This window comes from Monodelphis domestica, chromosome 3, assembly GCF_027887165.1.
Source record: "Monodelphis domestica isolate mMonDom1 chromosome 3, mMonDom1.pri, whole genome shotgun sequence".
Lineage (NCBI taxonomy): Eukaryota > Metazoa > Chordata > Mammalia > Didelphimorphia > Didelphidae > Monodelphis > Monodelphis domestica.
In genome coordinates, this window is record NC_077229.1 from 387,900,876 (window position 1) to 387,915,871 (window position 14,996).

The window sequence follows — 14,996 nt, forward strand, 5'->3', positions numbered from 1 at the left end:
CCTGCAAATAACCTCCTTTTAAAAAATTTTGGGTATCTTAAAAAGGAGGTTTTATTCAAGGCAAACATCTCCTTATAGACTAGTAGTAAGTTTAGTGATCATAGGTCTCATATTTAAATACCCCTTTTTGGTTGAAAATAGAAAAAAGAAGTAAAAATGTTTTGTTTGGAAGTATTTGCTCCATGTGATAACCAAACCACAGGCATAGTCAGTTGATAAATCAGAATTTATTGAGTGTCAGCTAAGCACTGGAAATACAAGGCAGGCAAAAATCAGTGCTTCTTTCCAAGAAGCTCATAAAGTGAAATGACAATATCAACCTTTGCAAAACCAGTGCCCTAAGAAATAATTAGAACTCAGAGAGCCTGATATTGGTTTCTTTGCATTCAGTATTAGGAATATGCTGCTATTTTATCCTGTCTGTTATTAGAACTTCTGGAAATTTATTCTGGAAAACTTCTTAGGAGATTCTTTGAAATATTATTCAGGAAAAATAATGACAGTTATATATATATTCCCTGGAGAAAATTATTCAAACCCTTTATGGTGAAGGTAGAAGAAAATATCACTGATGATGTGCTTAATATAAAAACGGAATTATAATTTTCCTTAACTTTGGATAATCTTCAAATTTCTCCAGGTACCACCTTAAAAAAAGAAAAAAGTTACATTAATTTTTGATATGTTTTTATAACCAATCAAGTGATTTGATTCTATATTAAATTTTCAAAAAATGATTTTCTTTTCTTTCTTCATTTTTCAGCTTCTGCACTTATATAATTATATATATATATTGTGTATATATATGTATGTACATATTATGACTTTCATTAACTCTTCTTACCAAAAGATATATGGCTGCAAAATGCCATAAGGAGGTCAACATCCTTTCTTAGATCATACATTCTTTATATATATGTGTGTGTGTGTGTGTATCTTTATCAAATTACAAATGTTCTTTCTTCAATTCTCCACTTTGTTTCACCAATAGGTGACTTAATCTATGATTTTACTGATATAGAAAACTCTTCCATGAGAAAATTCCCTCTATCAAGGCAGGCTGGCAAATTCTTTTTAATTTAGTGTTCTTCTGGGATTTGTGACCTTGTTTTTCATTTTCCAATATTTTGATGACTATGTCAATATTGTTGTTTTCCTTATTAATCATATATGTTTTTTTATGCATTTAAAAACATGATTCTGAGAAAAGGTCCATAGGCATTATAAGACTATCACAAGGGTTCATGACAAAAAATAGGTTAAGAGCCCCAGTCTTAGAGAGTTCTCTAGGGAAAAGGTGTCAAATGTATGGCTTTAAGACCACCTGAATATGGCCAGAACCAGATTAAGAATAGGAAATATTTAACAAAATAAATGAAAATACAAGAAAACAGAGATAATATTTTATTAATTAATTAATAATAATAATATAACACTTTAAAACTCAGTCAACATGTAGCCCACAGGAATCCTTATGTAGGTTTAGGGGACCCCATTTCTATTTCAGTTTGACATCACTGGCTACTAAGAAGTAACTTACCTAAGGTCACAATATAAAGGAATGTAATTTTTTTTCCAAGCAATATATCAAAGTTTCTTATGGTTATTCTTTTATATGTGTGTGTGATTTTATATATATATATATGTATATATATAAAATCACTTCCAGAAAAGGTAGATAATATTCTGATAATAGGTAAGATCAGTGAATCAACCATTGAGAGTTGGAAGGTACCTCAGAGAACATAGAGGCCAAACCCCTCATTTCACAAATTAGAAAATCTAAGTCCAGGGAGTTTAAGTGAAGACCCACCCATTGTTCTCCAGGGGTGTCAGAGATAGCAGCTAATCCCAGGTCCTAGATTTCAAAGTTAGTGCACTTTCAACTAAATTGCAAGTGTCTAAGAATTCTGTTCTTAAGTCAGTAAGAAAGCTTTGCTTCTAAAAACTGACCTAAGACATGGCCATCTTAAAAATTATCTCAAGAACAAAAGCAGGTAGATATCTTCAAATATGAAGGGCAGAGTAGCCTCATGGGTCACTGATAAGAAAGCAGAGGATGGACTTAAAAGAAAGGGAAGAAGAAAGAACCAAAGTTGAACTGTTTGAGAGTTATATATTAGAGCAGATGGATAGCAGATAGTAGTAGACCTTGGGGAATAGGAGGGAAAAAAAAGAGGGGCTAGTTTATGATCCAGCTTGGACAGAATATGCCAAATCTAGAAGAGCAGGTGACTTCAACATTTGTCTACCCTTGAGGCATCAGTAATTTTGTAGTTGAAGTAGAAAAGATGAACAACATTGTCATACAACTTATGTCAACACTGCCTTCTTGATATCTAACCTGAAGATAATTGTAAATAAGATTATGCCTAAAATATACCAGACAGCTTTCCAATTTTACCAGCAGTTTTTGTTGAATCAATGAATTCTTACCCTAATAAACTAGACTATTATGTTCATTTGCCTTATACTAAATCTATCTCACTGATTAAACTCTCTAATTTTTAAGCAGTACTAAATATTTTTGATTACTTCTTAATATAGTTGTGGATTCAGTATGCTAGTTACCCCCTTTCCTTCCTTCCTTCCTTCCTTCCTTCCTTCCTTCCTTCCTTCCTTCCTTCCTTCCTTCCTTCCTTCCTTCCTTCCTTCCTTCCTTCCTTCCTTCCTTCCTTCCTTCCTTCCTTCCTTCCTTCCTTCCTTCCTTCCTTCCTTCCTTCCTTCCTTCCTTCCTTCCTTCCTATTTTTTGTCATCATTACTTTTGAGATTTTTGACCTTTTGTTCCTCTAGATCAATTTTATTATTTTTTCTAGTTCTATAAAATAAGCTTTGGTAGTTTGATCTAAGATAAATATTTAACTTAATAATTAAGGCAGTGTTGGTATTTTTTATTATATTGCTGTGGCCTATACATGAGTAATATTTTTTCAATTACATAGTCTATATTTCTATAAAGAATGTTTTATAGTTGTATTAATATAGTTCCTCTGTGTCTGGATAAACTACCTATTATTTTATATATTCTGTAGTTATTTTTTAACTAAATCCTTCTTTTAAAAAATTAAATTACAGTAGATTAAAATTTTATATTTTTTACCAATTAAATATTATGACAAAGAGATATTCACACATGTTTTCCTGAGTTATATGACTGAACTTATCACACATCTTCTCTTCCCTTCCCCCTCCCAGTGCTGGCAGGCAATTCGATTTGGGGTTATACATTCATTATCATGCAAACATATTTCCACATTGTTTGTTTTTGTGAGTAGTAATCTTATAAAACCAAAACCCCAAAACATAAGCCCAAATAAACAACTGAAAAAACATGCTTTCACCTGCATTCTGACTCTTAACAGTTCTTTCTCTGAAGATGGATAGCATTCTTTGTCATAAGTCCCTCAGAATTGTGCTAGAACGTTTTTACTAATTCAACCCTTCATTCCTAATATAAATCCAACCTGATTATATTGTATAATTGTTTTACTATATTAATATAGAGTTAGTTAGGGTAGTGTAGTAGCCTTACTCTTTACCAAGAGAAACCCTTCTACCTGTTCAAGTGACCCCATTCCATCCCATCTATTCCAAACAACTGCTCCTTCTGTTATCTCTCATTTTCTACTAATTCCCTAATGCTTACAAACAATGTACATGTTCCTTCATAATGAAAAAAACTTTCACATGATCCTTCTAGCCCTACTATTGTCCCATACCTCTTTTGCACTTTGTAACTAAATTTCTTGAAAAGGTCATCTACAATAGATGCCTCCATTTTCTCTCCTCTCACTCTCTTCTTAACACTTTATAATCTGTCTTTCTACCTCATTATTACACTGAAATTGCTTTCTCCAAAATTATCAGTGATCTCTTAGTAGGAAAATTCAATGGCCTTTTCTCAATATTCATTCTCCTTGACCTTTGTGAAGACTTTGACACTGTTGATCACCCTCCCCAACTTGATACTCTCTTCTCTCTACCTTTTCCAGAAACTATTCTCTCTTTCTTCCTTTAATTTTCTGATTGTTCTTTGTCAGTAACATTTACTAGATTCAAATCTCCCTCAGGGTTCTTGTCCTGGACACTCTTTTCTTCTCCCTCTTACACTATTTCATTTGTTGATCTCATCAGCTCTCATGGGGTTTAATTACCATCTCCAAGCTAATAATCCTCAAATCTACCTATCCTACCCCAACCTCTCTAATGGCCTTTTATTATTATTATTGTCTTTTATTTCCAAATGCCTTTCAGACATCTCAAACTGGATGTCCAGTAGACATCTTAAATTCAACATGTACTAAACTGAATGCATTATCATTGTCTAAATTCCCCTTCCCTGCTAAATTGCCTATTTAAGGTAAAGGGCAATACCATTCTTCCAGTTCCTCAGGCTTGCAACCTAGGTGTCACCTTTGACTTTTCAATCTCACTATCTCTCACCCCCCCCCCCATATCCAATCCATTGTAAAGGTCTGTCAATTTTTACCACTACAATATCTTTCAAATATTCCCCCTTTCCATCTCTAACACTGTTGCTACTCTAGTGTAGGCACTCAATGCCTCAAACCTGTATTACTAAAATAGCTTGATGGTGGGTCCTCCTGCCTCAAAGTCTCTTCCCACTCTAATCCATCTTCCATCTAGCCACCCACAAGTGATTTCCCTAAAAACAGATCCAACTATGACACTCTCCTATATCCCACAATAATTTAATAATATCTAGTGGACACAACTGCCTCTAGGATCAAATACAAAATGCTCTCTGTTTAATATTCAAAGCATTTCATACCTTAGTCCCCTCCTCCCGTTTCAATCTTCTTATACCACACTCCTTGATACAGTGGCAATGGCCTTCTGGTTGTGCCATGAACAAGACACTCCATTTATTGACTTGATGTATTTTCTCTGACTGTCCTCCATTCCTAGAATATTTTCTCTCCCTCTTTATCTCCACCTCCTAGGTAACCTGGATTTCTTCAAGTTCCAACTAAAATTCCATCACTGTCAGAAGCTTTCCCCAACCCTCTGAGTTCTGACTTTTGTCTGTTAATCATTTCCCATTTTAGATGTACACTCTAATTGATCACCCTAGTGATCATCAACATCATGGAAAGGGGTTTTGATCAAGGACACATGCAAAACCCAGTGAAACTGCACATTGTCTATGGGAAGGAGTGGGGAGGGGAAGGAGGGAAAGAATATGTTTCTTGTAATGAAGGAATAATGTTCTAAATTGATTAATTAAATAAAATTAAAAAAAAGAAAAAATCATTTCCCATTTTATCCTTTATATCACTCTTTTGTAAATATTGTCTGCTTGTTGTCTCCCCATTAGATGGTGAGTTTTTTGAGGGCAAAAACAATCTTTTGCACTTTTTTTTTGGTATCCCCTGTGCTTAGTATAGTGCATGGCATATAATGAGTGTTTAATAAATGTATATTGACTATGTGGTCCCAGAAATTCAGTGGACAGAGGCAGTTATAGACAGATTTAGGAATTCTTGAACCTGGCCTCTTTGATTGATCAGAGGATTCTGTAAATTTCATCAAATTCCTGGTCCAATCAGAGGAATTTCTAGCATACTTAATATGAAGCATACTCTGGCTGTTCATCTGTTATACTCCATTCAGCAAACATTTATAAATCATAGTACCATATATAAAACATACAATATACAAAATTTGTGATGAGAAAGTTGGTTGCTCAGCTTTAATGCATAGAAATGAGATAATAGTAGCCACTTAATGTTTCTTCCCTTCTACCTCTTCTCCCATAATATATTGTTGGAGTCCATTTGCTAATATTTTATTTAATATTTCCATTTATGCTCCGTAGAAATACTGATCTATGATCTTCTTTCCTGGTACATATATATATATCAAGACCACATTTAGATCATAGAAAGAATTTGGAAAGGTTACCTCCTATTTTTGCAAATAGTTTACATAATATCAGAATTCATTGTTTGAATATTTGATAGAATTCACTTGTAAAACACTTTGGTCCTGAAGTTTTTTCTTCAATTGGGAGTTCATTCATAGCTTGTTTAGTTTCCTTTTCTGATAGTAGGCTATTTAAATAATTGTTTTTCCTTCTGGTAAGCTGACATAGTATATTTTTATTATGATTTATTGATTTCATCTGTTATTAGTTCTACTGGCATATGATTAGGTAAAATAGTTTCTGATAGTCATTTTTATTGCATCAACTTTTGTGACTCCTCCACTTTCATTTCTTAAACGAGCAGCTGCTCTTTTAGCTCTTTTTAAATCAAATTAAATGTTTATTATATTAGTTCTTAAAATCTTTAATTTAATCAATGATTTTCAATTGTTGTTTTTCTAGTTGTATGCCCAATTAGTTGATCTTTATTTTGTTGATGAGATATCTATTTTCCCCAAAGGATTATTCTAGTTACATTGTATATGTTTTCCATTGGTGTCATTTTCTTTGATGAAACTTTCTGTTGTTTCTATGTTTTGTTCATTCACTCATCAATTATTTAGGATTGAGTTATTTTGTTTCTAATTCTTTAAATTATTTCTATAAAGGCCCTTTAGCCTTTAACATAATTTTTATTTTATTGTGTTCACTTAAGGTTAAGTATTTAGTATTTGTGTTTCTGCATTCAATTGTGAAGTTTCTGGACCTCAGTACATGATCAATTTTTGTAAAAGTGACACACAACTGAGAGAAATGAAAATGCCTTGCTATTTCCATTCAGTAAACATCAGAGGTCTCTTACCTCTGATTTGTTTTGAAGTTCTATTCAGCTCCTTTTATTTTTCTTTTTATTACATTTGTTTATGTATGAAAGGGATGTAGAAAGGTCTCCTATTATAGGCTTGCTGTCTATTCCTCCTTTAATTAACTTTCCTTTAAATATTTAGATGCTATATTGTTTAGTACATATATGTTAAGTACTGACATTGATGTATAACTTAAGGTGCCTATAAGCATAATATAGTTTCTCTGTTTATTTCTTCATATCAAGTTTATTTTTACTGTAGCCTTACCTGAAATCATGACTGCTATGCTTGCATAGCACAGCATTAAAAAAAAAAAGGATAAAGAATTACTAAGGGCAGGTAGTTGGTACAGTGGATAGAGCGCCAGGCCTGGAATCACGAGAACCTGGGTACAAATACAGCCTCAAATATTTCCTAGCTGTATGGCCCTGGGCAAGTTACTTAACCCCAATTGCTTAGCCCTTGTTGTTCTTCTGACTTAGAACTTATACAAAGATAGAAAGTAAGGGTTAAAAAAAAAAAGCATTATTAAGGTTTAAAAGAAAAAACCTTACCTGTGATGGTATTTTGCTCTGACACATAAATTAAAGGTTGTAAATAGTGCAAATGCAATGCCTTCCAAGGACCAGCAAGCAAGAGCATATCCATACCATTCTATCACCTCTCCAGAGAAATTGGCTGCAGTAACATATTCAAACAAGCCTCCTAAAGTCAAGGAAAGCAAAATAACAAATAAATTTTTTAAAAAAGAACTGTAAACTATTAACAGTAATATGAAAGAATGATCTTTATCTCTAAAAAGGGAAAAAATCAAAATCATCTCACACCTCCAAAATTGTCAAAAAGGACAAAAACTCAGAATAATCAGTGTTGGAGAGAGTGTGGAAGGACAGGCACACTAGTGAATTATTGGTATGGCCATGGACTGTTGTAACTATTCCAGAAAGCAATTTGTAGTAATTGTGACTAATAAGTATCTAATAGTAATAAGTGACAAAAATGTCCATAGCCTTTGACCCAGAGATCCTGTTAGGTATAACCCCCCCCCCCAAAGATAACTGATAAGAAAAAAAGGCTTTACATTAGCAACACATTTTTTTTTTGTGGTAGAAAATAACTGAAAATAAAGTAGATGACTATTAATTGAAGAAAGCCAAACAAATTGTAGTACACAACTGCAATGGCATATTACTGAACTACTAGAAATACAATGAAGACTTACAAGAATTAATGCAAAGTGAAATAATCAGAGCCAAGAAAACAACATATACAAAGACTGCAACAGTTTGAAATGGAAATAACTACAAAGGAAGAAAAATCTGTCAAGTTAAAAAAGTTTAGCAATATAAGTCAAAAGTATTCTAATAAGTCTACAAATAAACCCTAATTTTTTAACCTCTCCCCAAATCTGAAAACCCCTCTTATATTCCTAAACAACTCAATCACTTAAGTGAAAAAAAAATGTTGTGTAATGCTCTCTTAAACATGGGAAATTATTCTTTGTCATTTTCTCCTAAAGCTAACTGCCAAATAGTTGAGTCTAATAAAATTCAATAGGTAGCTCCCATCTGTGGGGCATTTTTGATGCTATCTCACATAATTTCTAATTTAGGCATGTGAACAAGAAAATAGCCAAAAAGCAAATGAAACCTGAAATTTGAAGAAGTTTGAAGGGATGCCTCAGAAAAAGGCAAAACGGAACCTTCAGGACCAGTAGGAGAAGAGAGTTCCCTGAAGATTCAAGCAGTTGGAGCCAAAGAAAGATTTCTAGTCAGTCTTCTTATCTAGGACTGAACTGACTGAAGCTTCCTGCCCTAAATTGAAGACAACCTTGGACTACAAAGTTCCCTTAGGGGAACTCAAAGTTATATTCCTTGAAGAGATTTTTGATCCAGCCCTCAAAAGTTGCCATAGGAAAGAGATAATAGGGACCTCCTTATTTTCCTCTACCCTCTCCTTTTCATTTCAAAATAAATTAGATAACATTAAATTATAACAGAACTGACCCAAAGTCTATGTAATAGGAGGGAGGATTTTCAATTCATCAGAAGAAGAAAAACTGGGAGGGGTAGATTTACTCTCTGGTCTGGACTGATTGACTTCCATTAAAGTTGCCCAGCTTAATGGAGGAAAAGGAAGGTGTTACACAGAACTCAGTCCCCAAAACAGCTGCTTTCTGGTCCCATCATCTTTCAAGTCCCTCTCTCACTATTACAGGCAGCTAGGAAGAAAACTGCCTCATCAGCACAGTGCATCAAAAGAACACTGGATTTCCAATTTCTTCCCTTAATACATTATCTAATGTAAAAGGGATACTCGGAGAAAGATCACCTAATGATAGTTCATTGAAGTGTAGAGTAGAGGTGGCTGGGAATTCCTGGCTGAGAAGTTCTGAGGCTGACATTGTTGAACTGACGAGAATAACAATGATGAATAATAGAAGGGTTTCCTCTTTTCTTGAGGAATATTTCTAGTGTATGGCAGGGACTCTGATATTTGTCAAAGATGACAATACTTTTTATAGAAACAAAATAACAAACAAAAATCTCCCTGGAAACAAAGTAAATGTCCGTTAACTAGGTAATAGCTGAATAAACTAGTATTTAAAAGGGAATAGTAATTTTAAGACATGATGAAAAGAAAATAATCACAGAAATATGGTGAAGACCCTGAATTAGTACAGAATAAAATAAGCAGAATGAAGAAAATATCCAAAAGAACTATGATAATATAAATGGAAACAATAACAATAAAAAACCCTAAACACCATTTAATTATAATGACCAAGATAGAGACAATCCACCTCCTTTCTTCTCTGCAGATATGGTGGTCCAGGATGTGGAATATTATAAATATTGTAAGATGTTGTTAGTCAGATGATAGGTTAGTTTTGATGAAGACTTTTTCTTTATTAATATTTGTTACAAAGGATAGAAAACAAAATGGTAGAGAAGGGAGGAAACTATTTGGAAATTAATACAACGTAAAAAAATCCTCAAAGAAAATTTTAAAAAATGAAACATAAAAAATAGAATGTATGTTCCTTAAGACACTCTTTTCATTTTGGTTTTGTAAAACCCCACTGAATAGGAAAATTTCTAGCGCATAGTGCTAATAAATGCTTGCTGGTTAACTAGCTGACTGGATACAATATTATACATGACACCAAAAAGCTACTGAATTTAAGAGTCTTAGTCTCAAAAAAAAAATGATAAAATAAACTTTCTTCCTCATGGTAGAATTCAAGATGTGGTCAATACACTGTCAGATTTAATCATTGGGTTGAGTAGTTTTTAAGTTTTTAAAAAATGTTCTAAGAAAATGTTCCATTTAGAGATATAAGAAAATAATTATGACATTAAAAAAGAAGATAGAAGGTGAAGTCAAGGTGGCAGAGAAGAGGCAGCAACCCAGAAAATATTCCCAAAATTCCACTTTAAAAAGAGCCAAATGGAATTCTGGAATGGTAGAGTCAACAAAGGGTGGGATGAAATATTTTTCCAGTCCAAAACAACTTAGAAAGTTGAGAGGAGAGGTCTCTCACATAGGGGTGGAAGTCAGCCTGAAATGCATGCAATTCCCATAGCAGTAGTGGTTTTGGAGGCTTTCTAAAGAGCAGCAACAGGTTTAACAATTCTAAACCCAGACATTCCAGAGTACAGAGGAGTACAAATATCTTCAGCAATAGCAAGGCAAGCACCATTTGAGTGTTAAGACCAGAGAAAAGTTTGAAAGTGTTACAAGGGAATCACTTTAAAAGACTGATATATATTAATTTAAGGTCGCCAAGGAATCAGCTATGTAATTCCTAAATGAAAAACTCAAGTCAGCCGTCAGCCTTTTTTGGAGTTTAATTACAATAGGAGTAAGAAAGGAATTAGAGATAGAGAGAGAGAAAAAGGGAGAGAAGGGAATAGGGCTTAAATACCCCTTCTGTTTAGGCTGGGCCAAAAGGCCCAAGCCCTTAGATAGCTGGGGCAAAGAAAAGAGATCAGTCCCTATCACTCACGTGACCAAAATGGAGAAACAGTCTCAGAGGCCCCCACCTTCAGCTTCCTTCAGAGCAAGCCTTCACAGAGTCCCCCGCAATCACCCCGACCAAAACTCCTCCTCCACCTCCCCGAGTTTTCAGACCCCCTATCTTTAAGGAAAACCCTCCAAGTTCCTCCCCTCAGTTCTCCCATCTACCAATCACTCTTCATCAATTTCCCTGTGCCAATGGAGGCTCTAGCTTAACCCAGGACCGCCCAGAGGTTTCTGGCTTTTGCACATGTCTGTTGAAGGTCATATTTTCAAATGATTAAATCTTTATTCCTTTGCTACAGCCCTTTCTAAATCCTGTTAACTTGAGTATGGTAGAGATTGGAATAATTAAATTTTGATCTAGGCTGCAGCCCTTACTCAATCCTATTAGGACTGAATAGGGTGGAGATTTATTCCAAGTATCTCCATTGTATCAATTCTAAAATCAATCAAGACTCAAAGAAATTCCTGTTCTATGCTTAAGCATAGGTCAAAGCCCTTTCCATTGTTCAGCAAAGGGTTTCTGTCCTAAAGTAATCTTAAGAAGGGAAGAGAAGGAACCTCCCATGCCAATGGGGTTCCCATTCCAATAGACTATCAGTAAGAAATTTTCCAAGTATGAAATATCCCAATGGTGAAATTTCCAACATTTATAAGTCTAAGGAATTTTGAGGTTTACAAAAGAAAAGTGTAAATTAGATATGGAGCCAATAAGAATTCCTAGAAGAGTTAAAGGGATAAGAATGATAGAGGAGGAAATGGGAAAAGAAATGAGAATGATACATGAAAATTATGAAAAGAGAAATAACAGCTTGGTGAAAGAGACATAAAATAATACTAAAGAAGAATGGGCCAAATGGTCAAAAAAGTGGCACAAAAATTCACTAGAGAAAATAATTTCTTAAAAATTAGAACTAGGGAGAAGATGGTAGAATAATATAGAAGATTACTTGACTCTCCAAATTCCCCCATAAGTTAACATTATGTCTCAGCCTGAATGTTAATAGCAAAAGAACTATTTAAGACAACACAAGAATTGTTGAAAGTTATGACAAAAAAAAAGTCTAGACAATATACTTCAAGAAATTAGTAAGGAGGGGGCAGCTAGGTAGCTCAGTGGATTGATAGTCAGGCCCAGAGACAGGAGGTCCTGGGTTCGAATCTGGTCTCAGACACTTCCTAGCTGTGTGACCCTGAGCAAATCACTTAACCCCCTTTGCCTAGCCCTTACCACTCTTCTGCCTTGGAACCAATATACAGTATTGATTCCAAGATGGAAGGTAAGGGTTTTAAAAGAAAAGAAAAGAAATTATTAAGGAAGATTGCCTGGAAGTTTTAGAACTAGTAAGTAAAATAGAAATTGAAAGAATCCACTGATCACCACCTGAAAGAGACCTCAGAATAAAAACTCACAGGAATATTACACTTAAGTTTTTAAGGTCCTAAATTAAGAAGAAATTATCACAAGTAACTAGAAAGAAACAATTTAGATGTTGTGGAGCTATAGTCAGGATAACACAAGATTTAGCTGCTGCTATATTAAAAGACTGAAGGGCATGGTCCATGATAAATTGAAAAGCAAAAGAACTGTGTTTATAACCAAGAAGAGCCTACCCAGAAAAAAAGAGCATAATCTTGCAAGGAAAAGAATAAGATATCTAATGAATTAAGGGATTGGGTATTCTTAAAGAAATTCTTAAAGAAATAACTATATAGAAAATCTGACCTATAAATATCAGGAGAAACATAAAAAAGTAAACATGAAAGATCAATTGTTGAATGTAAGTTTACTTCTATCAGAAAACATTATTTCTAACCCTTAAGAATGATATCTTTATTTAAGTAGTTCAAAAGAGCATATATAGGTAGAAGTTTTGTAGTTGAACTGAATATAATGGAATGATCCTTAAGAAAATGGAATCGAGTAGGAGATGTAAAATGGAACAATGATCTCATATAGAAGCATGAATGGAAGAACTGTTAGAGTGGAAAAGGAAGAGGGAGTGGAGGGCTGGTAGTGCTGGAACTTAGTTCTCATCAGATCTAAGGCAAAATATCTACATCTACAAGTATAAAAGTCTTCTTTTTTTTTACATTTATAATTTTTATTTTATTTTTTAACTCAAAGATATTTTGTTTTCCCAATTACACAGAACAATAATTTTCAACATACATTTCCCAAAATTATAGAATCTAAACCATCTCCTTCCCTCCCTTTCCTCTCTTGCTGGTAGATGGCAAACAATTTGATATGGGCCATACATGTATTATTATGCAAAAGACATTGCCATATTTAAAAGTCTTCTTAACTTAAAGAGAAACAGAAGGGCAAAGGAATAGGATAAGAGAAGAATTTTTAATAACAAAATTTTACATTGTTTTCCAAAGTTATGAGAGAGGAACTTTTAGAAGGATGTGCAGATTAAGAGAAAAGAGGGCAAGGGGAATGGACAAAGCAAAAAAGAAGGGATTCTTAGAAGGGTGAGATGATTTAGAACTAGGAAGGGAGAGGATAAAGGAGAGACTCAGAAGGGGTATCAATTAAAGAGGTAGAAGTTATTTTACCTAATTAAATGCCAGAAGATTGAAAGAATTTAAATGAAACAGAAGAGTACTTACAGAAATATATACTGCTTATTTTATATTTTTGTAATTACTCTTCCATTTCACTCTTTTCATTTTTGATGCTAGTGATTTGGTTTTATTCCTTTTTAAAAAAAATCATGTTAACCAATGTTTTCTATATTTTGTTGTTTTGGTTAAAAAACACCTTAGTTTTATTTATTAATTCAATGCTTTTAGTTTCAATGTTTTTAGTTTTAGTGCTTTTTAGTTTTAGTTTCTCACATTTAGTTTTATTAATCTCACCTTTAAAAGAGACCAGGTATCATATTTCAAGAAATTATTATGGGAAAACTACCCTGATATCTTAAAACCAGAGGGTAAAACAGAAATTGAAACAACCCACTGATTATATCCTGAAAGATATCCCAAAATGAAAACTCCCAGAAACAATATAGCCAAATCCCAGAGCTCCTATGTCAAGGAGAAAATACTGCAAACAGTCAGAAAGAAACCATTTAAATATCATGGTGCCAGTCAAGATCACACAAGATTTAGCAGCTTCCACATTAAAGGTGCAGAGGGCTTAGAATAGGATACAGGCTATGATTACAACTAAGAATAACATAATTAAAACTGAGTAGTAATCATTCAGGGGGAAAGAATGGATATTTAATGAAATATTTTCACTATTTCTGATGAAAGACTAGAGCTAAATAGAAAATCTGCAACTTATTTATTTATTTGTTTGTTTGTTTTTAGGGACCCTTACCTTCCATCTTAGAATTTCTAAGGCGGAAGAGTGGTAAGGGCTAGGCAATGAGGGTTAAGTGACTTGCCCAGGGTCACACAGCTAGGAAGTGTCTGAAACCAGATTTCAACCGAGTACCTCCCATCCCTAAGCCTGGCTCTCAATCCAGTGAGCCATCCAGCTGCCCCCAAGAAAATTTGCAAGTTAAACACAAAACTCAAGAGAATCATAAAAAGATAGACATGAAAGAGAAATCATAAGAGATTTAATAAAGTTAAACTGTTTATACCTATGTGAGATTATACATGTAACTCTTTTAAAATATTTTATTTATACCCCTATTATATGTAAAAACTTCTTTTTGTTTTGAGTTCAAAGTTCTTTCCTTTCTTCAGACCTTCCCTTTTTCCCTCCCTCCCTCTCTCCCTGCCCTTTCCCCTCCCTGAGATGGTAAGTAATCTGATATTTTTTTCATATAATTTTACATTTGTAATCATGTACTTTTTTGATTCTGTACAAGGACATTATAGCAGTTGTGTATGCCATTTTCCTGGTTCTATTAACTTTGCCAAAGCAAAGATTTTTGAGGGAGCAATACGGAATATGGACTGGAGAAAGAGGCTAGGGAGCAAGGGAATTTAATTAATAGATTGAGGGAATAATCCAAATCAGAAGTAAAGAAAGGTAGAGTGGAAAAGAGTGGAGAAAATGACATGTATGTTTATAAGAGAAGATGTGGATATGTAATGAAAGAAGTATGGTAACTGACTGGATCTGAGGGGTAAAGAAGAAAGAAAAGTTGAGGATGATGTGGGTTGCAAACCCTGGGTGACTGGAATGATGCTGGTGCCCTTGACAGAAATAGGAAGTTATTAGCATATGATTACAGGTGTAAAAGAGAAGAAA

General features: G+C 34.0%; 1 protein-coding gene across 1 annotated transcript in view; it reads right to left on the reverse strand.

The window, feature by feature from the left end:
• Positions 1–211: 211 nt before the first annotated feature.
• SRD5A1 (steroid 5 alpha-reductase 1) overlaps positions 212–14,996 on the reverse strand; it is a 28,946-nt gene continuing 14,161 nt past the window's right edge. Inside the window, exons 4-5 of the mRNA XM_003340594.4 lie at positions 7,309–7,459; positions 212–647 (exon numbers count right to left, since the gene is read on the reverse strand). Of these exons, the coding sequence (XP_003340642.2) occupies positions 581–647; positions 7,309–7,459 (218 nt within the window). The 3' untranslated portion in view covers positions 212–580. The remainder of the gene's footprint in view (positions 648–7,308; positions 7,460–14,996) is intronic.